At 41.5% G+C, this 21,399-nt stretch overlaps 1 protein-coding gene across 2 annotated transcripts; it reads left to right on the forward strand.

Annotated features, from left to right (window-relative positions):
- Nucleotides 1-9,030: 9,030 nt before the first annotated feature.
- On the forward strand, nt 9,031-18,040 carry Oxgr1 (oxoglutarate receptor 1). Of its 2 annotated transcripts, none has more exons than XM_046454933.2 (2): nt 9,031-9,167; nt 14,503-18,040. In XM_046454933.2, exon 2 carries the CDS (start codon nt 14,577-14,579, stop codon nt 15,588-15,590), a length of 1,014 nt encoding a protein of 337 aa, XP_046310889.1. In that variant the 5' UTR covers nt 9,031-9,167; nt 14,503-14,576; the 3' UTR covers nt 15,591-18,040. The 2 variants fall into 2 exon arrangements, with proteins under 2 accessions (XP_046310889.1, XP_046310890.1); XM_046454934.2 differs by lacking the exon at nt 9,031-9,167 and adding an exon at nt 9,630-9,844.
- The last annotated feature ends 3,359 nt before the right edge of the window (nt 18,041-21,399 follow it).

Raw genomic sequence — 21,399 nt, forward strand, 5'->3', positions numbered from 1 at the left:
GATGTAGATATGAGAAAGCAAAAGAATGGCTGAGTTAGTTTTGTGCATCATTTCCATTGTTCTGGTAAAACCAAAACACACCTGGGTGAATTTTGAAATATGGCTTGTGTAATTTTGAGAATGCTTCATATAAGTTTAAATGCTCCCATATCTGTATTTAAATGTGGCATGGCATCTCATAAAGATAGATAGCCAATTTTAATGTTAATACTTCAGAATTTTAATTTCTCTTTAGAATGATGTCAAATAATAAGTTAAAAACTCTGTGATGGATTGAGAGATTGTAGAAGAAAGAGAAAAGTTTTGTATTTTAATGCCTTTAAAGGAAAATTTCTCTGCTTTTAAAACTACGAGATCTGGATTTTCATTTTGCACAGGGTCCTGTAAATAACATAGCTAGCCCTGCTCAAGCAGTAAGTGAGTGCATGGATTCATGGTGTAGAGACAGTGTCCAGTCCAGGTGTTAATGTCAGGAGAGAATGTGGCCAGACCTCTGCTCTTTCACAGAGACAGTGACTGATGGCACTGGGTACAGAACCTGATAAAAACCCAGGCCCCCTGAGCTGTTCTTTTATCATAATTGGTCTGGAAGGTCAGTTATTCAGAGAACAGACCTGCAACACTCCCTTCCATCCTTACACACTCTCACACTCACGGGTAGCTACCCGCTGGGACTCACTGTGACAACCGCAGAGACCAAAGAAAACCAGGCTTTAAAGGAGTTTTGAGGGAACAGAGTACTGGTATACCTTTTTTCAAATAAATAGATAATAAAACAACCAAATATGGGTATAAAACACTTTGAGATGGCAGTGACCTTTTTGCCCCTAGTTAAAAATAAAATAAAACAGAGATCTAGGATATAAAGACTCAAAAAGTTTCTAAAACCACTGGGCTGGTGATCAGTCTGATTTGACATGGATGAAAGGATCAGGGAGGTTTGCACAGGCCAGGAATAAAGCACCTCTGAAGATGAAGGACCTACAAGGGAGCCACTCTGTTCTCCAAGCGCGGATTAGCCAAATGGAGCGTACATCACGCCTTCCACGATCACTAGACAGTTGTGAGAATTTAACCAAGGTCTGGATACAGTTATACTCACAATTTGGATTAAAGTAGGATTTACAATTTAAAAGGATTTTTTAAAATTCCAGTTTAATGAAATATCAATCTGGTATAATGAGGAAGGGAGGAACAAATAAACAGCTTAACGATTTCAACTAACGATCATATATCAGCATACAAAGCAGAAAAGGGCAGACTCCTGAGGATTGCCTACGAGAAGCTGGGAAAGGAATAAATAGCTAACATAATTAAATTACCAGTGTTTTTATTGTTCCTAAAAGTGAGGGCTCAGGCGAGATGCCTTAAGATTAAACCCGATGCTATCTTTACATTTCGGTTCTATCAAGATCCATTTCAATCTCCTCTTTTTCACATCGGTTGGTCCACATCCAGACCCCGTCCATCAAAGAGATGAACTTGTCCGGTTTATTGTTCATAAACCCCAGGCTAGTTGAAAACTATTTTGGGTTTCTTACTCAAATCAGATTTCAACTTCGATTTTTCAAAGGTTAATAGGTTAGTACAGTGGACCTGTTGTGTCAACAGAGCCTTAGAAAAAAATTAATCATGAAAACCATACAAAAGGTCAGAAGGAAGAAATTGGAAATGCTACAACAAAGAAATCACAGAGCCTATTATGTGTGTTTCTAAGGCATTTCGATTCAAATGCAGACGCCTGACAAAGAAAATACGATATTGCCCAGTTGTGGTTGCTGAAAGGGAAAAGTGACATAAGATATTAGCAGGGAAAAGAGACACCTTTCAGCAGCTTATGATGACACAATGGTCTCTAGAAAAGCTCAAGCAACAGGAGAAGTCCTAATGGAGGAAGGAAAGGGATCTCACAGTGTATTTTTTAATGTTAGGTGACGTTCATATAGTCAGTATTGGCTATTACAGAAAACGCAAACAATCATTATCTCAGAACCGAAGAATTTGAATCTCTGAGCTTCCAAAAGCCTGAGATTAATATTTTGTTCACATGAGGATACAACAAGGTAGGGTTCAGAAGTTGAGGGCATTGCTAGAACAATTTTTTTTTCCTATTCGCTTCTCCCTCAATCACCTTGTGCTGGTCATTAATGATGCCACTTGGGGCTCACAAAAGTCCCAAGCTGCATTATGGACACCTTGGAAAGGGGAAGAACATGGGGGTAGTTTTACATGGTAGGGATCTGCACGCATGTGTGTGTGAAAAGGAGGGTCTTAAAGAGAAAGATAATGTTAGTGTGGCAAACTGGTATCAGTAAAGCTTCCTCACGCTGGTAATAGACTTTGCATTGAATCCTGACTCTCTTTGTCTTCCACTAAGTAAGCAGAGAGCTTTGGGAACCCGTACAATTCTTGTCCGAAGTTCTTATTATTGTTTCGAATGTCCAAACAAAGAGAACAAAGAAACAAAACCTCAACCACAAAAGTAAACACTGGAAGATGAAAACCGGAACAAATGACCCAAATACAATATGTAATTCACGTCACCCCACATATAAATAATAGAAGAAATAAGAAAGATTAATCCTTAAGATAAAACAACAACAAATATTTTCTTTCTGACATTTCCTAAGATCTTCTTGTTTCTTAGTGGAAACTTGCTAATAAAATATCTGAACCAAAAACCTGCCCAACAGAAAACCTAGTGGACAATAAAGTGCTGAACACTTTTGACAGCTTTTATTACACTGGCCTGCTCAAATCCTTCCAATGGGTCCCCAGGGCCTGTGTAATTAGATACTAAGACAAAATCCGTCATAGTTTTCTATTTTGTATAACAAATTACCAGCAACCTGGTAGCTTAAAACAACACACATTTATTATCTTCCTGTTTCTGTGAGTCCAAGGTTAGGAGTCCAAGCACAGCTTAGCTACTCCTCTGCTCAGGGTCTCACCAGGCTGCAACCAGGCTGCTGGGCAGGACTGGGTTCCTATCAGAGGCTCATTGTGGAGAGATCTGCTTCAAAACTCCTTCAGGTTGTTGGCAGAAATCATTTCCTTACAGACTGAAGGATTCATGGCAGCCAGGTTCTTGCGACCAGGATTGGAGAGAGAGCACTTACCCTCTTCACAACAGGCCCCCATTCTATGGTTTAGAATTATCCATCTCTACTATTTTCTCAGACAATTTTTGGGTGGAGGAGCAAACTGGACTTCATGCTATTACCTAAGCGTTTCTTTCAATTCTCAGCCTCCTGTTTTGGCATAAGCTGACTCCCCTTCTGAAATTCCTTCTTAACAATGTCTCCATTTTTCTAAAGCCTACCCCAGATCCCGCTCAAACGTATGCTACATTTCTCTTGGAAATGTGGCATTTTGCTAATGTTATATACGTCTCATGAAAAGGGTCAGACCTGCCCATCTATTTTTGTTGTTCATTTCAGAATTTTCATCTTTAGCAAGCACTGGCTACTGCCCAAAGACACATCCCCAAGGATCACTGGTCCACGGATGGACACCCAGACCCCAGGCTGGTTCCTCGCCTCGTTACTCCTCTCCTGCCCTGGGATTTCCCAGGCTTGTCTTCACAGGGCAGCTGCGCGGGCTCCCCTGCTTTGATGCAGACACCTGTCTATGCTGGTCTTCAGGTGACTGATTTTCCAAATACTGTCTCTACTCCAAGTTAGAGCTGCCCTCGCCTGCTATGAATTGCCCTCCTTTGACCCCCCTTCCCTCCGTCCGTTGGCACTCTGTCTCACCCTCATGTGGTCCCTTTATTCAGGACACCCTCCAACTGCAGAATATGGAAATCAACTGGAGGAAATTCACAATGTGCAAACCCCTGGGCTTCATTCTTGACATGTGTATCAGTAGCTCTGATGTGGCCCCTTAGCATGCACACTCAAGGACCATAGAAAGTGTGACACAGGCAATCCATGGCCACATCCTGAGAAACAAGAGTTGTACCTATTTAATCTCATCTGCTAATTTCAAACCTTTATCAGTTTTCCCAGGTTTCTTTCTTCTCTGTGATCTCCCTCAATCCCAGCAGATGATTTAGCCCAGTGGTTTTCAAACATTCCTTAATATTATAGTCACCTGGCAGGCTTATGGAAACCCCAATACACAATCCACTTCCCATATACCAATTAAACCAGATCTTTTTTTAGGAGTTAATTAATTTTGAATCAAGATATAATTACATACAGTAAATGCACAAATATAAAATATCCAGTTCAGTGAGTATTAACAAATGTCCTTGAGTCACCAGTACTACTTGTAATCAAGATGTAGGACAGTTACATCACCCCAAAAGTTTTCTCTTGTCCTTTATGGTCACCATGATGCTTAAATTTCTTCTATTCTAAAAAAAACAATACTTTAAAAGCCTTCCTTTAAACATGTCCACCATCAAGCTACATCCTAATTTCTTTTTTCCTATCATTACTAACAAATTGTAGCTTCCCATTTTTACCCTACACCATTTTGCATAAACTAGATCAACCATATGACCGACGGTTCCAAGGTCATCAATAATTTCTTACCCGATTCAACCTTTCCAGTTTAGTTTTCATTTTGCTAATTTCTTGCCCACACTTTTGCCATATTTCCTTCCAGAAGTTCAACTTACTGGAGAGAGACCAGTGACCTTAGTCTTCACTAGTAACTAAAAAATCTAAAGAACTCAGTATTAATTATCATAAATGAGGAATAAGACTCTTAGTTCTAGTAACTGCCTGATACTGTAGGTAATCATCATTGCCTTCCATGTGATGTACCTATTTAAGGAGCTGTGTGATACCCAGAGAGGAGAATATGAACAGCTTTCTCTGGAGGTGTGGGCCATTCTGTTCAACATCAAGACTCAAGTCTATAAGACTACTGTAACTTTTTAAAATCATTTAAGAACTTAAAATGAATAAATGAAATATTGTATGGTACAGACAACAAGTAAAGTATGAATTCAGAGGAGAAGCAAGTATTTCTGGGCAAATAGAGTATTTAATAGATCTTAAAGAAATTATCAGATTCAAATCAGGATAATCCAAGCAGGGACTGGCACCAGCAAAGATGAAGATGTCAATTTCTTGAGGAATCCCTCTTCTCTGGCTCCTTTAGACTACTTTTCTATATTGCATTTCCTTCAGTCTTTCCTGCCTCCATTGGTCATCATTTGTCACCCTCTGGTGGCTCCGAGCAGACAGGCCCTCCTGTCTTTAACTGCTGTCCTCCTGTCCGGCTCTTTATGTGCTTCTGGAAGACCTCAATGCTGTCCCTGAAATCACACTCCAGGTAGATCTCAATAGCCAATCTAACCAACGTCTTCCTCAGTAGCTTCTAAACTGTCCAGAAGAACCCTTTTCAAAGTGTCCACGATGACACATCTTTTTGAAAATATATTTAAAAGCAACAGATGATGGTCACATAAAAGCACAGAAAGTGACTCACACTGGCCCAACATTAAATACTCATTTTTAAAAGAAATAAACAATTCTTGAAGTTTCTCCTAGATTTTTACAACAAAAATCCCTTGAATCTGGAATTGCCCTGGCTTTTCCTCAGTGGTTTCAAAGATGCCTGAAAGGGAATTTCCTTTTCCCTCTAATTGAGTTGCTTTCAAAATTAAAATTTGGACCTGACACTTTAGTACCTCTCCTTCCACAGTGCCGTAAGTCTTCCTGGTCATCAAGGAAATATTGTAGGGATCTGGAAAACACTACACTGATTCAAGGTGTGGCCTAGTAGAGTGTAGTTCAAAACCTGACTTGATTTCATCAGTCCACCTTCACTGAGAAATCCATCTTAAGGGCATTAGAGACTAAGTTAACCTTTGTTCCAAAACATCAAGGCATCTCATGAAAATGATACCATGAGATTCAATATTATATTCTGATACAAACATATCATATTATAACCAAAAAAAAAAAAAAGTAGGACAAGGCTATAAAGGGCCAGGAATGGCAAAGTCAGCTGTAGCTGGAACTCTAGAAATGGGCTTCATGATTATCCAAAGTTTGGGTAATGATGACCAAGAGAGAGGGGAACAAAATGGCCCATACTCAGACTATTTGTTCTCTTCTCAATAAAACTCTGAATGAGAGCTAACATCTTATTTCTCCCCTCTTCCCCCTGCCAACCAACTTAATGGCTTTGGGGAGAATGCTAACTGATGTTGCCTTCTGTGCAGTATTTTTTTTTTTTTTGCAGGAGACTCTAAGGTGTCAGTGCCTCCTAATTAGAGAGGTTTTGAGTCTATTGATCATCATGAAAATAAGCCCCATCCCTTGCTTCAAAGGCACAATTGCAGCACATGACAGGTGACACCTGTGCTGCTTGAGTAGTTGTGAATTTCAGTGCCAGGATCCCGCTCCATTGGGTGCTCATTTTGAAGAAGAAAGTGCACTTCTGCATCTGGCCAAGAGACCAATTTTACAGTTACATAAGTTCTTCACTTCAAGTTGATGAAGGATAACCTCAAGGTCCCAAATTTGAAGTTTAGTGGATAGTCTAAAAGAGTTACATCACTTTCTAATGCAAGTTGATTTAAAGACATATTTTCTTTCTGTAGAGACTTTAATATCTACATTGGGAGTTACACTCCATATATATTTAATATGTCAAAAAGGAGAAAAAATATATTGGGGAGTATTTTTTTAAATCTGCAATGCCTTACAGCATTGGCAGGGATTTTGAATCATAATAAGCAATGTTTACAAGCAAAATATAAAATATTTAAAAGGCCATTAGTTCTTAGTAATCACGTTGGTGGAGCAATTTAGTGTACTGGATTATGGCAAATTCTGGTCTGATAAATGGTTTCCCTCGAGTGGCCCAGCTACTTCCAGAATGCAGAAGGTAGGGAGAACAGAGGGCTTGGTGCCTTGGCTTTACACAGGCCTGACCTTAGGCTTGTCACTTGGGCTTCTCTTAATTCTCAAAATCTTTTGTAAAGCTAGGACCAGAAGACTGCATTCAGAAAAAAACAGCTTTTTAAAAATTGTGGTAAAAAACAACAAACATAAAATTTAATATCTTAATCATGCAATGACATTAAGTATATCCACACTGCTGTGTAAACATCACTACTACTTCCAATCCACAGAACGTTTCATCTTGTAGACCTGAAACTCCATACTATTAACCAATTACTCCCCATAGCCCCTCTTTTCTGGTAGCTGGCAACCTCCACTCTACTTCCATCTCTATGTATCTGACAACTCTGGGAACCTTGTACAAGCAGAATCATGCAGTATGTCTTTTGGGACCGTTATGTTATTTTGTTATGTTATTTTGTTCAGCATCATGTCCTCCAGATTCATTCATGGTCCACCACGTGTCGGAATTGCTTTCCTTTGTTAAGGCTGACTAGTATTTCATTGTCTGTATGCATCACATTTGGTTTATCCATTCATCCATTGATAGATGCTTGTTGCTTCCTCCTTCTGTCTATTGTGAATAATGTTGCCATGAACTTGGGTATGCAAATATCCCTCTGAATCCCTGTTATCAATTCTTTACTTAAAAAGTGGAAGGGCTGGATCATAATTCCATTTTTAATATTTAGAGGAACCACTATACTATTTCTACAGTATTTGTACCATTTTGCATTTCCAGGAATTGTCATTTAAAAATGTCCCTTCCACATCTAAAATTCCAGGACCCAATACTTGTTTTTAAATAACCTAATTTTTAGGCTATTTCCTCTTTTCCTGAAAATTCTACTCACTATGGAAAAATGTCTAAATGAGGTTTACTCCAGAGAAGCTTTTCTGACCACTCTTTCCTCTACATAAGTTCTGGCCCTTGTCGCATCCTTATTTGCCAGTGTCAAACCTTAATCGCATTTTTAATTTGTTAATTTTTCTCTAGGATATTAGTTTTTGAAAGGAAAAGACTTTGTGTTATTCTTCACTATCCCTTCAATACTTGACATAGTGTAATTATGTAGCAATGTCGGATGGATGAATGTATAGAATGGGACAAAATAGGGTCAAAAGTGATGTTCACTTCGAACTATCTGATTAAAAACAGTAAAACTGAGAATAATTTGTCCAAATATGCAAAATATTTCCCAGAGGGGCTGACGCAAAAATAATCATAAGGGTGATAATAATAATAACGATAATATCCAATACAGGATTATGCCAATCATCTCACCTGGGCGATGGGACGCCTGGCTTAGCATCCTTGCTCCTGCTGATGGCTTTATCAGAGGGTGGACTCTTTATTTTAATCTTTAGAGGAGCTGTTCACTGTTTTCCCTTGGCACTTGCACCGTTTTGCATTTCCAAGAATAGATATTTTAAAATATCCCTTCCATATCTAAAATTCTAGGACCTGATACTTGTTTCTAAGTAAGCTGATCTTTAAGACCATTTCCACGTTGCCTGGACTCTTTGAGGCTATTTACTGTCCATCATCAAGGAACCCCAGAAGGTACATTCAACACTCTTCCAGGACGCAGCAGAGAGCCGGTGTTCTCTGCAGGTGGAAGACCTTCGAAGTCACCGGCTTGGGTCCTGTTGTGTTGGATGCTGCAGTTGAGTTTCAGAGAAGGGAAGGTGCTGTCCCCAAGTCACATGGGGACAGCATTACTTCCTAGATCTGGAGAATGCAGACGAAAGAATGGGACAACATAGGGTCAAAAGTGATGTTCACTTTGAACTATTTGATTAGAAACAGTAAAACTGAGAATAATTTGTCCAAAAATAATTTGTCCCACACTGACAGAAAGTATCTGAAACCACCTTGAGCGGTGGAGGGCAGGACTGTAGATGGACGCCCTGAAAGGACAACCCTTAGTAAGTTACTTCCACTAGGTGCTAAATAAGAGGCCCAGAACCGCAACCCTTCTGGGAGGAGCACCCTCCTGCCAGGCTGTTTGCACCTCTGCAAACACTTCCTTTGGGCCAGTTTCACGCCAACTGGGACAGAGGCTGTCCTGAGATCCTAGGAGTGGAAGCTGCTGTCCCCAGTGCCCTGGAAAGGCAGCGGGGGAGGATGCTGCCCGCCACTCTGCTGGGTGGGGTCAGAGCGCGCACCTGTTTGCAGGGTCAGGCGTGGTGGGAGGGGCCGGGGCGGCGCGCGGGTCTGCTGGGACGCCTCTGCCCGCCCTGTAGCAGCCAGAGTGCGACCGCCAGGCGGGGCGTCGGCGGACCCCAGGGTACCAGGTGAGCCCAGCGCTACCGGGAAGAGCTATCTGGGAGCCGGGCGGCAAGCGGAGGGAGCAGGTGCTTGGGGACCCTGCATAGTCCCGAGCTGGCCGGTGCCCGGTGTCCCGATGCAGGACAGCGGGCTGGGCAGAGCAGCGCCTCCTCCCCACTGTGTCTTCTCTTGGAGGCAGCAGGAGCACCCTGGATCCTGGAGGGAGGGAGGGAGGGAGGGAGAGAGAGAGAGAGAGAGAGAGAGAGAGAGAGAGAGAGAGAGAGAGAGAGAGAGAAGGTCCGCAGTGTCTAGCACAGTTCGAATTGTTTCAACACGAAGTGTGGGGTCTTTGGGGTTGGCTACTTTGGGGAAGGAGCAGTCTTCATCTTTTGAATTGATCGTGGCCCTTCCGTATGGAGATAAGAGCCTAGGACACCTAGAAGGGGTGAGGAGAGGGAGAAATCATATTCACCCAGTCACAAATTTTCTAGGTTAAGAATTGCTGTTTCCACCCCTCTGGAATCAACTTAGTACGGGAATGAAAGTCTCTGCCTGGTGACGCAAAGCGACCTCAGCAGATGAGCTTCCAAGGACTGGAGAAGTGAAGGATGTGCACTCAGTGTGTTCCTCCTAGTCCATTGGCAGCTTGGGATAAGGGGAGAGAGCCAGCTGTGAAGGGCCAGCAGCATGGGAAATGCCCAGGGTGAGAGGGGAGAAGGAGGCGGAGCTCGCAGAGGGGGTGGTGGTTGGATAATGGTTTACTGCAAAGCTGACAGACACCCTAGAACCATCTCATGTCAGTAACTCCACTGAATGGGCAGGCGGACTCTGTGGAGGTGGAGTGGTACATGCCAATCCCCAGGTGGATACCGCTTCTGACTCTGCCTTCTTTACCCAGCACCTGGGATTCTCAGTCTGTGAAGTTCAGGGGTGAGCAGGCATTAAGACAGGGGGTTCCAAACACTGACAGTCTATAGCTAGCCTCAAAGGATCATAACCTCTCCTCAACTTCAATGGAAAAGACACGAGATTTAAATTATATTTTTTTCTTCAAAAAGCCCCAAACCTTTGGTGCTTGCTTTTATTCACAGGGCATAGAGTTTGGTTAACACTCACATATTGGGTAACATGGAAGCTCAGGACATCCATATTTTCAGTATATAAAGAGCCCATTAGTCCGGGGTGGTCTGTAATCTCAAGTCCCAGAACCTCTATTGTGGCAAAAAACAGGGAATTCCCCTGGGGCTTTGGCACATTATTATTTAATGTCCTCAAAGTTTAACTGTTTTGTTTGTGGACTGGGCATTCTGGATCACTGCATGAATGATGGGACCCTGGAATGAGGGAGAAGAGAAACTGCTTCACCCTACCTTCCCACTGCACAAGCTGGTTTTTGTGTTTTGTTCTTAATATCACACATATTTTGTAAACTCAGACCACACCTTTGGTGAGGTTATGCAAGACAGCTTAAGTTTCTCAGTCAATCCCTTTTGCCTTCCAATTGGTTAGTCAGTCTCCATTAAATTCCAAGTTGAACTGTTGCTTTTTAAAACAATAAGGTGGTTCTTTCTACCTACAACCTGCCTTTGCCTGATGTGATTATTGTTAAAAATGTCCTCAGATCAAGGCCAGGGTTTTATTTGGCAATGACAAGAGTAGTAATTTTGATCCTTACTCTAAGACGTTACGGAAACAAGCTCTGGTTTTTGTTTTGTCATTGAATTATAGGTACATCTTCCTTGGCCCTTCAGCACAGAATACCATTTGCTGATGCTACCGACTGTTCTTTAATGCATTCAGTAATATTTATTGAGCCCCTTCTGAGTATCGTCCCCTGGGTAGTATGGGGTGTCTTGTGTTTCTGCTTTCATGGAACTGAAAGCATGTTGGACTGGAGTTCTCGCCCCTTCTCTCCCTCTCACGTCTCGTTAAGCCAAGTTCCAATTAGAATGAGATATTCTGGAAGACTCCTTTGGTTGTTACCAAAACAATCTTTACATCTTTGCTTCAGAAACACAAGTGAGTGAGTGGCCTCTGGACATCCTCAGAACTGACTTTGTGAGGTGGGGGCTCCAGGGATTCCTGACTGTGACCCTTTCCTTTCAGGGTTATGTTACTGCCTGTGCTCGGTGCAGGATCCCATGTAAGGGATTTGGCCAAGGGAGAGGCTGTCCCGTGTGGGTTCCTGGCCTCAGAGCACCTTGCTGCGCAGGGTCGGGGGGTTGGGGGGTGGGGGTGGGGGTTCTGACTCCTGTCACCTCCAGGGCTGTGAAGGTGCTAGTTCTGTGCATAGTGCTTCCAATTAGAGTAAGTTAACTCAACCAGAAGCCCACCCATTCAGCACTGCATGGTCCCAGAGATCCTCTCCCCTGAGCATCCTAACAGTGACAGAGGCAAGCCCCATATCCCTGACCCATTCTTTCCCCAGTTCATACAGAATAAGAGTAATGACCAGGTATGCATTCCATCCTGCACCCTAAGTGAGGTCTGGAGGAGTCTACTGAAGGCCAGTCAACGGGACAGGAAATGGTTTCATCATTTCATCATCAGATGCTCTTCAGTGATGGCCCAGGAGCTGGACTGGGCATTAGAGAGAGGATAGGGGAAAGCCAGAGAGCTGCCCAGGTTCCTAGTGGACCTCTGAATGTGACTTCAGGCTGTACAGTAAATGTGGATGGGCGAGTAGGGGTCCTCCAGTCAAATAGCTCATTTCATGTAGAACAGAAAGATCAGGAGAGGACAGTTCAGAAGGTGGTGGTTAAAAGGCACCATCATGCAGGGAAGTTCATGTTCAGAGCCGACAGCTTGCCTCTTGCCTACCAATTTCAGATTCATTAGTTTGGGCCAGTCTGAACTATGTCTCAATACTACTCTGAGGAAATGCTTGATAGTGTAGATTTAATATCAGATAATAGCAATAATAACAGGAAATACTGAGAGAGCACAAGCCAGGAGCCAGGCACCCTTCTCAACTCCGTGTTTAAATTATTTAAATCATTTAATCTCTCTCAACCCAAAGAAGTAGGTATTATTGGCATTTAGCCCTGGGTCACCGTTGCAGCGTGTGATTTATTGAGCTCTCCTGGGACAACATCCAACTCATCTTCATTACCGTGGGGCACTGTTGCTTCCTCACTGTGAGAGGCAGCCTGTCCTGCAGGCAGATGGCTCATCTGCAGCCAGCACTGGGACCCTGGGCACACTGCCTCTTCACGCCTCTGTAAGATGGGGACAAGCACAGTCCTACCTCATCTGTTGGGAGGATTAGATGAATTTGAATTAGAGGAGTGCTTTCTGCAAAGGAGGCACTGTTATTTTTCTCATTAGTTATTTTTTTCTTTTCCATCTTCATCTCCCAGTGCCCCTTAACAGAGCAGCCATGCTGGCTAGTAAGGTCCCGGACCTCCCTGTCCCTGTCATCTCTTGGTGCCTTTGCACAAGCTGCTGTCCCCTTCGCATAGAATACCTTTCCCATCCTTGATTCCAAAAATCCTTCCTCTTGCTAAATTCAGCTTAAATGTTCCCTCTCAGTGACTTTCCTTTAGTGCTCTTTCTTGTTCTCCAGGTAACTCTGTGTGTGTGTGTGTGTGTGTGTGTGTGTGTGGTCTCAGTATCCTCGGGTCATTTTTCTATCAAATGGCTTAACGATTAACAGCCACCTAACTTTTATTGAGCTTATTATGTGCCTGGGAGTGTGCCAAGTGTTTTTCTTGCTATTTTACAAAATATGTTTACAGCTCCATGAGATAAGGTTATATTTTGTTAAAATAAATTTCTGTGTCTATCTCCCCCAGTACATCTCTGTGGTTATTCATTCGTTATCTCTGGGACCTGGCAGAGTGCCTAATTAATACACAGTGGGGGCCTCACCAGTGTATAAGGGGATGTATTTTACCAACAGCTATTTGAATCCATTATAATTAAGTAACTCTTTTTAAACAGTCTTTGTGCTTTAGTCATTGCAAAAACTCACTGTCAAAATGTTAGAAGAAACTGAGAATCCAGATGAAGGAAGTTAAAACTGCACTTCCTCCAGCCCTAAAATGTATAAGCAACCTGCTCAAGGACCCAGAGCTACTAAATGGCTAAACCAGCATCAAGATCATTCCCCCTGCCCCCACAGCCCAAGCTCCTAACTGCTGCACTGCACAGCTGATCCCACCCTACACACACACACACACACACACACGAATAGATTAGAGCTGCTGTTAAAACAGATTAGAAGAGCGGAAATTTGCAATTGAATCTTTCACACACATGACGTTGCAATGCATTAAAAATCCAGATTTAAGAAACTCACAGTATTCAGTCTTTTCACGTTTTCACACTTCCTGTTCCCTTAGTTATTGAGGATAATCCTGGCTGTCTTAGTCAGCTTTTTTACTCCTGTGACTAAAAGATCTGACCAGAACAATTTTAGAGGAGGAAAAGTTTTGAGGGCTCATGGTTCAGAGGTCTCAGTCCATAGAAGGCTGGCTTCATTCCTTGGGGCTCAAGGTGGGGCAGAACATCATGGCAGAAGAGTGTGGCAGAGGGAAGCAGCTCACATGAAGAGCAGGAAATAGAGAGAGAGACTCCAATCCCCAGGAACAAAATATATACCCCAAAGGCATGATCCCAATGACCACCTCCTCCAGCCACACCCTACCTGCCTTCAGCTACCACCCAGTTAATCCCATCAGGGGAATTAATTCACTGATTGGGTTAAGACTCTCATAACTCAATTATTTCCCCTTTAAACCATTTTATATTGTTTCACATGTAAGCTCTTGGGGTACATCTCACATCCAAACCATAACACTGTTGAAAAATCAATAAAATATAGATTGAGAGTTCAGAGAGGTAAGTTAGAGAACAGCTTTGAAATCAGAAGAACATGGGGCTGGATCCCTTGCTAAGCCACCAGGTGTGTTACCAGGGACAGGTTGCAAAACCTCTCTTGGTCTTAGTGTCTTCTGTAAAAGAGAGACAATAAGAAACATTTTGCAACATTTCATGAACTTAGACTTAATATGTCAGAGATGTGCCTTGGCCTTGTTGCCGGGTCTCCAATGATGATAGCGATGACTTGCCAAACAGTCACCTTGACAAATTGTTTTCCACCGCCACGTGCGGTTTCTTTCCCAATCCTTCACTTTAATTCTCATGGCAATTTAACTTTTATATTATTATTAGATGCCTTTAGTAACTTGCCTCACAGTCAGTTTCTGAGAAATTCAATCTCTTCTCCACAGGGTCTCTTTTGAGATTAAAGAGGAAAAAAAAAGTGGCAAATTTAGGGTGTTAAGAGCAATTTTCATTTAAAAGTCGATCATTGTTTTCATTCCCTTCTCATTAATGGTTTCTGTTTTCCTTTCCCAGCCAGTTACTCCTTACTTCATTCATGTTGCTAAAGTGAACCCTCTTGTTTCCTTGCAAGATGAAAGGAGACAACCATGAATGAGCCACTGGATGGTTTAGCAAACGCTTCTGATTTCCCCGATTATGCAGCTGCTTTTGGAAATTGCACTGATGAAAAAATCTCCCTCAAGATGCACTACCTCCCTGTTATCTATGGCATCATCTTTCTCGTGGGCTTCCCGGGGAATGCAGTAGCCATCTCCACTTACATTTTCAAAATGCGGCCCTGGAGAAGCAGCACCATCATCATGCTGAACCTGGCCTGCACTGACCTGCTGTACCTAACCAGCCTCCCTTTCCTCATCCACTACTACGCCAGCGGGGAAAACTGGATCTTTGGGGAGTTCATGTGCAAGTTCATCCGCTTCGGCTTCCATTTCAACCTGTACAGCAGCATCCTCTTGCTCACCTGTTTCAGCATCTTCCGCTACATCGTCATCATCCACCCAATGAGCTGCTTTTCCATCCACAAGACTCGGTGGACGGTGCTAGCCTGTGCGGTGGTGTGGATCATTTCGCTGGTGGCGGTCATGCCCATGACCTTCCTGATTACATCAACTAACATGACCAATCGATCCACCTGTCTTGACCTCACCAGTTCAGATGACCTCACCACAATCAAATGGTACAATCTAATTTTGACTGCCACCACCTTCTGCCTCCCCTTGGTGATCGTGACACTTTGCTATACGACAATTATCAACACCCTAACTCACGGACCTCAGACTCAGAGCTGCCTTAAACAGAAAGCGCGCAGGCTGACCATACTGCTCCTGCTCGTATTTTATATATGTTTTTTACCATTCCATGTCTTGAGGGTCATTCGGATTGAATCTCGCCTGCTTTCCATCAGCTGCTCCATCGAGAATCAGATCCACGAAGCTTACATCGTTTGTAGACCCTTGGCTGCTCTGAACACATTTGGTAACCTGTTACTCTACGTGGTGGTCAGCAACAACTTCCAGCAGGCCATCTGCTCAATAGTGAGGTGCAAAGAAAGTGGGGACCTTGAGCAAGCAAAGAAAGTCAGTTGTTCAAACAACCCTTGAGATACTTCATATACTCAACCAAAAATAAAATCCTATTGATAATTTACTTACACTTCTGAGAAGTCCAGAATATCTCCTTCAATGAATGCCCAGTCGATACTGTGTATTCAGGTAATTATGGCTAAAGTCAAGGGCTGGGCACTAGAGTTCTCTATAATCTGCTTGTTGGGATCTTCCTGTAGGTAGAAATAAGAGATGTATGCTCACCAGTAAAGAAATCAAGCAGAATTATAGATGACTGGTCTGAGAGGCATCTCAGGGAATCTCTCATTCTATCAGCTTGTTAGATATATGTGGGAACTGAAGTTTATATGAGTTTCCTGGATCTTAAATTAGTGCCAAGTTAGGAAAACAAAACAAACAATCTCTTTGCTCCCAGTTTCGTGTCCTTCAAACTTTGCTTTGAGATCATTGAACTGGGTCTGATCACTGGGTTTGGTCAGTTCTATAAATTGAAGCAAGCCAACAAGATTCATTATACAAGATGTCAATGCAAATAGTACCTGCAAGATATTGAGGGTGCTATATCTTTATTGTTGTAGAGCATCATAAAAGTTGTTAACTGAATTTATGAGACTGATTAGCATTTATAATTATCAATATGACCTGGGGAAGGAGGTCACACATTTGAGGAACAGAAGTACTTTCTAACAGCGTGCATGCATTGGGTGTTAAGTCAGATCTAATAATGTTTTGATTTCTATGGGGAAACACTCCAGGAAATATTAATTATCTTTAAATATTTTGTTCTTTTGTGACTATAAACAAAATATATCATTGAAACTGCTGAATTTATTCTTTGAATTGTGTCTGTGTGTGCTCGATTATCAGTGAGCGGAAATATTTGAGAAAATATCTGGTGTAGATATTTAAATCCCTAGTAGGTGTGTTGATACAATTAATAAACTTACTTTAATTAATTGTATATCATCTTCTGAGAAGTGTCTGTTCAGGTCCTTGGCCCATTTATCAATTGGGTTATTTGTTTTTTTTGGTGCTTAGCTTTTGGGTTCTTTATATACCCTAGAGATAGTGCTCTATCTGCTGTGTGAGGAATAAAGATTTGCTCCCAAAATGTAGGCTCTCTGTTCACCTCACAGCTTGTTTCTTTTGCTGAGAAGAAACTTTTTAGTTTGAATCCTTGATTTTAATTCTTGCACCAAAAGAGTCTTATTAAGGAAGTTGGAGCCTAATCCCACATGATGGAGATTAGAGCATGCTTTTTCTTCTATTAGACACAGGATCTCTGGTTTTATTCCTAGGTCCATGATTCAATTTGAGTTGAGTTTTTTGCATGGTGAGAGATAGGGTTTTAATTTCATTTTGATGCATATGGATTTCCTGTTTTCCCAGCACTGTTGGTTGAAGAGGCTATCTTTTCTCCAATGAATGTTTTTGGCACCTTTGTCTAATATAAGATAATTGTAGTTTTGTGGGTTAGTCTTTGTGTCCTCTATTCTGTACCATTGGTCTATCAGTCTGTTTGGGTGCCAATATCATGCTGTTTTTGTTACTATTGCTCTATAATATAGTTTAAGGTCTGGTATAGTGAATCCACCTGCTTCACTCCTCCTGCTAAGGATTACTTTAGCTATTCTGGATCTCTTATTTTTCCAGATGGATTTCATGATTGCTTTTTCTATTTCTATGAGGAATATCATTGGTATTTTGATTGGAATTACATTAAATTTGTATAGTGCTTTTGGTAGTATGGTCATTTTGATAATACTAATTCTGCCTATCCAAGAGCAAGGTCTTCTAAGGTCTTCTTTGATTTCTTTTTTTAGGGTTCAGTAATTTTTATTATATAGATCTTTCACCTCTTTTGTTAAGTTTATTCCCAAGTATTTTTTTGAGGCTATTGTAAATGGGGTAATTACCCTTTCTGAGGATTTGTCATTGATATACAGAAATGTATTTGATTTATGGGTGTTGATTTTATATCCTGCTACATTGCTGTATTCATTTACTAGTTATAAAAGTTTTCTGGTGGAACTTTTTGGGTCTTCTGGATACAGAGTCATATTATCAGCAAATAGTGTCAATTTGAGTTCTTCTTTTCCTATGTGTATCCCTTTAATTTCTTTCACCTGTCCAATTGCTCTGACCAGTTTTTCAAGAACTATGTTAAATAGAAGTGGTGAAAGAGGGCATCCCTGTCTCGTTCCAGTTTTTAGAGGGAATGCCTTCAATTTTTCTCCATTTAGAATGATGTTGGGCTGGGCTTAGCATAGATAGCCTTTATGATGTTGAGATATGTTCCTTTTATTCCTAATTTTTCTAGTGTTTGAACATGAAAGGGTGCTGTATTTTGTCAAATGCTTTTTATGCATCTATATGATTCTTATCTTTAAATCTATTGATGTGATGAGTTACATTTATTGATTTCTGTATGTTGGACCAACTTGCATCCCTGGGATGAATCCCACTTGATCAAAGATGATATACAATCAATCAACGAATATAATAAAAAGTGATTCATCATCACTAGCAATTAGAGAAATGAAAAATCAAAACTACTCTAAGATTTCATCTCACTCCAGTCAGAATGCTAGCTATTATGAAGACAAACAACAATAAGTGTTGGCGACAATGTAGGGAAAAAGGTACACTCATACACTGCTGGTAGGACTGCAAATTGGTGCAATCTAGGCTCAGGGTTAGGATAACACTAGTGGAAAGCAGTATGGAGTTTCCTTGGAAATCTGGGAATGGAACCACCATTTGACCCAGCTATCCCTCTCTTCGGTCTATACCCAAAGGACTTAAAAACAGCATACTACAGGGACACAGCCACATTAATGTTTATAGCAGCACAATTCACAATAGCTAAACTGTGGAACCAACCTAGATGCCCTTCAATAGATGAATGGTTTAAAAAAAGTGGCATTTATACACAATGGAATATTACTCAGCAATAAAACAGAATAAAATCATGGCATTGGCAAGTAAATGGTGGAGTTAGAGAAGATAATGCTAAGTGAAGTTAGCCAATCCCCCCAAAACAAATGCCAAATGTTTTCTCTGATATAAGGTAACTGACTCATAGTTGGGTAGGGAGGGGGATCATGGGAGGAACAGAGGAACTCTAGATAGGGCAGAGGGGTGGGAGGGTAAGGGAGGGGGGATGGGGTTAGAAATGATGGTGGAATGTGATGGACATTATTATCCAAAGTACATGTATAAAGACATGAATTGGTGTGAATATACTTTGTATACAACCAGAGATGTGAAAAATTGTGCTCTAGGTGTGTAATAAGAATTGTAATGCATTCTGCTGTCATATATAAATTTTAAAAATTAATAAAATAAAAAAAGAAAAAATAAATAAACTTACTTTAAAATATAGGCTGCCTATATTTTCTCTGTGTATGAAAATGCAGCCTTCTCATTATTACATTGACGTGACACTTATTTTCTCCATGGTGAGAGAACAAAGATAAGCTTACACATCTGTTGTAGAATGGGCTGTAAAACATGACTTAAGCAGAGGAGAGGGTAGCATAGGAATGCTCCACGCCCTCCAGGGTTGTTTAGGGTGTTGCCTCTGATTTAGATCTAAGCCAGCTTGTTCACCAGGGACCTTGGCCAGGCAGGCAGTGGGGTGTGGGAGAGAGAGGCAAGCTGATGGCTCTGAACATGAACTTCCCTGCAGGATGGAGCCCTTTAACCACCACCTTCTGAACTGTCCTCTCCTGGTCTTTCTGTACCACATGAAATGAGCTATTTGACTGGAGGACCCCTACTCTCCCATCCACATTTACTGTACAGCCTAAAGTCACATTCAGAGGTCCACTAGGAACCCGGGCAGCTCTCTGGCTTTCCCCTATCCTCTCTCTAACGCCCAGTCCAGCTCCTGAGCCATCCCTGAAGAGCACCCGATGAGTCTTTATACCACTGGTGTTATTCTAGCCCTGAGCCTAAGCCCTTTCCTTTCTCTCCTTCTCTATTCCTTCTGACTTCAAAAATCCCTCTCACCAGAGAAATGCTACCTCCACCTCCTTCATGTCCATCTTACCTTGTCTCTGTAGTTTCTTTTGCTGTTTCTTTTTCTCTCCACCAATGTACAGAAAAATAAATCCCCTCTCTTTCTGAAATGAATTCTTCAGCTGTATCCATGATCCTTATTTTGCTCTCTTTGGGACCTGGCTTTAATGCTTAATCCCACTTTCTCAAGTTTTTAACATTTTTATTACCCTGGATCATTGACCTTAGCTTGGGAGCATGCATAATTTCCCATTATCCTCAAAAAACCTTCCCTCAAAGATTCAGCAGATGATATATCAAGAACTATGTAATGTTTTGAACAACCAACAATAAAAAAAAAATAAAATAAAAAAAAATAAATAAAAAAAAAAAAAAAAAAAAAAAAAGATTCAGCTTTTCTGTCTCGGTGTTACCTGACCTGTTTCCCACAGTTGTGGGTTAGGTGCAGATGATAGCCGGCCCTCCAGGGCTCTGCCGATTGAACTTGACCACCAAGATCTGAGCTAAATTGAATTCAAAGGGTCAATTTTATTTTCCAAAGTAAAGAGATCTGGGCTAATTTTGCTCGAGGTTGCAGTTTGAACTGAGGCCAAAAAAGGGATTGATGACACTTGCCAGGCTTGAATGGGACCCGTGTGACCTTGCCTCACACAAACAGCCAAAAAAGAGAAAGTATGAGAACAAAAGAACAGGGCTCAGACTGACTCTGCCAGAGGGAGCTACTTGGGTGGGTGTGCTGGCAGTTTAAGGACTGGCTCAGGTCAGGCTCCCTGCCCCAGAGTCCAGGAACGCCAGGGAATCCTGTCCCCAGTCTGTGAGGCACAGTAGCACCCGCCGTTTGGTTTGAACATTATACCAGAAATTTTCAGGCACAAAACTAGAGAAAGAAGTAAATTACCTCACACACCTCTGTCTGAATTTCACCATTTAGTCACTATCCTGACATTCTTGCTTTATCCATCTCTTTCCATGTTTGGCGGCTACAATATTTAAAGGCAAGTTCTAGCCAATATAAAGTTTCATCAATAACTGCTTCAATATTGATCTCCTTTGAAACACACCAAACCAAACCAAAGTAAGAATTATTCTTTAATATTATTGAATAGTAATCTGCTTTTCCTTTCTCTTTCTTCCTCAAAAATGTCTTTTTTATATATAGTTTTTGCCCAAAATCAGGATACAAATAAGCCCCATGCCTTGCATTTCATTGATATAACTCCAGCCCTCCTCCTGATCTATCAGAGCGTCTCCTTCCTTTATTGCCATTTCTGTCATGAAGAAACCAAGTGGTTTATCTTGTAGAACTTTCTACATTGTAGGTCTGGCAGTTTTTAATTTCATTTTGTTATTTATTGTGTCTCTCCAAGCCTCAGATCCGCTCATTTCTTTTCCATCTTATGACCCTCTTTCTTTCTGATCTGTTTTAAGTTCTCTTTTGTTATCTCCAATTTACCATCAAGCTTATTCAGTGAGTTTTTTATTTCCATTATTTTACTTTTGGAATCTATACTTTCTATTTCTCCTCTCAACTTTCCTCGTTCACTTAGTAAATTATATTTCCTTCAACTCTTTAAACATATTTAAATGGCTGCTTTTTTTCTTCATAATTTTCAAAGCAGATCTAGGGTGGGACTTTCTCTAGGACATGGCCTTTACTGCTGTTCTACAGTTTTGTACTGTACTGACCCCTCTAGTTGGGTCAGGACTCTAATGTGTCCCGGTACCACGTGGCCACTGGTATCTCTGTTTGCACAACAACTTCTTTCTGAGGAGACTCAATAGTCTCCCTGTACAAACAGCCCTTGACCCAGGGATCTACTCA

The sequence above is a fragment of the Marmota monax genome, unplaced genomic scaffold, assembly GCF_021218885.2.
Source record: "Marmota monax isolate L192 unplaced genomic scaffold, Marmota_monax_Labrador192_F-V1.1 WCK01_AAM20220418_F8-fsc00026, whole genome shotgun sequence".
Classification (NCBI taxonomy): domain Eukaryota; kingdom Metazoa; phylum Chordata; class Mammalia; order Rodentia; family Sciuridae; genus Marmota; species Marmota monax.

Coding starts and splice junctions, on each gene's coding strand:
- Oxgr1 (XM_046454933.2), top strand. CDS start 14,577: ATGAATGAGCCACTGGATGGTTTAGCAAACGCTTCTGATTTCCCCGAT.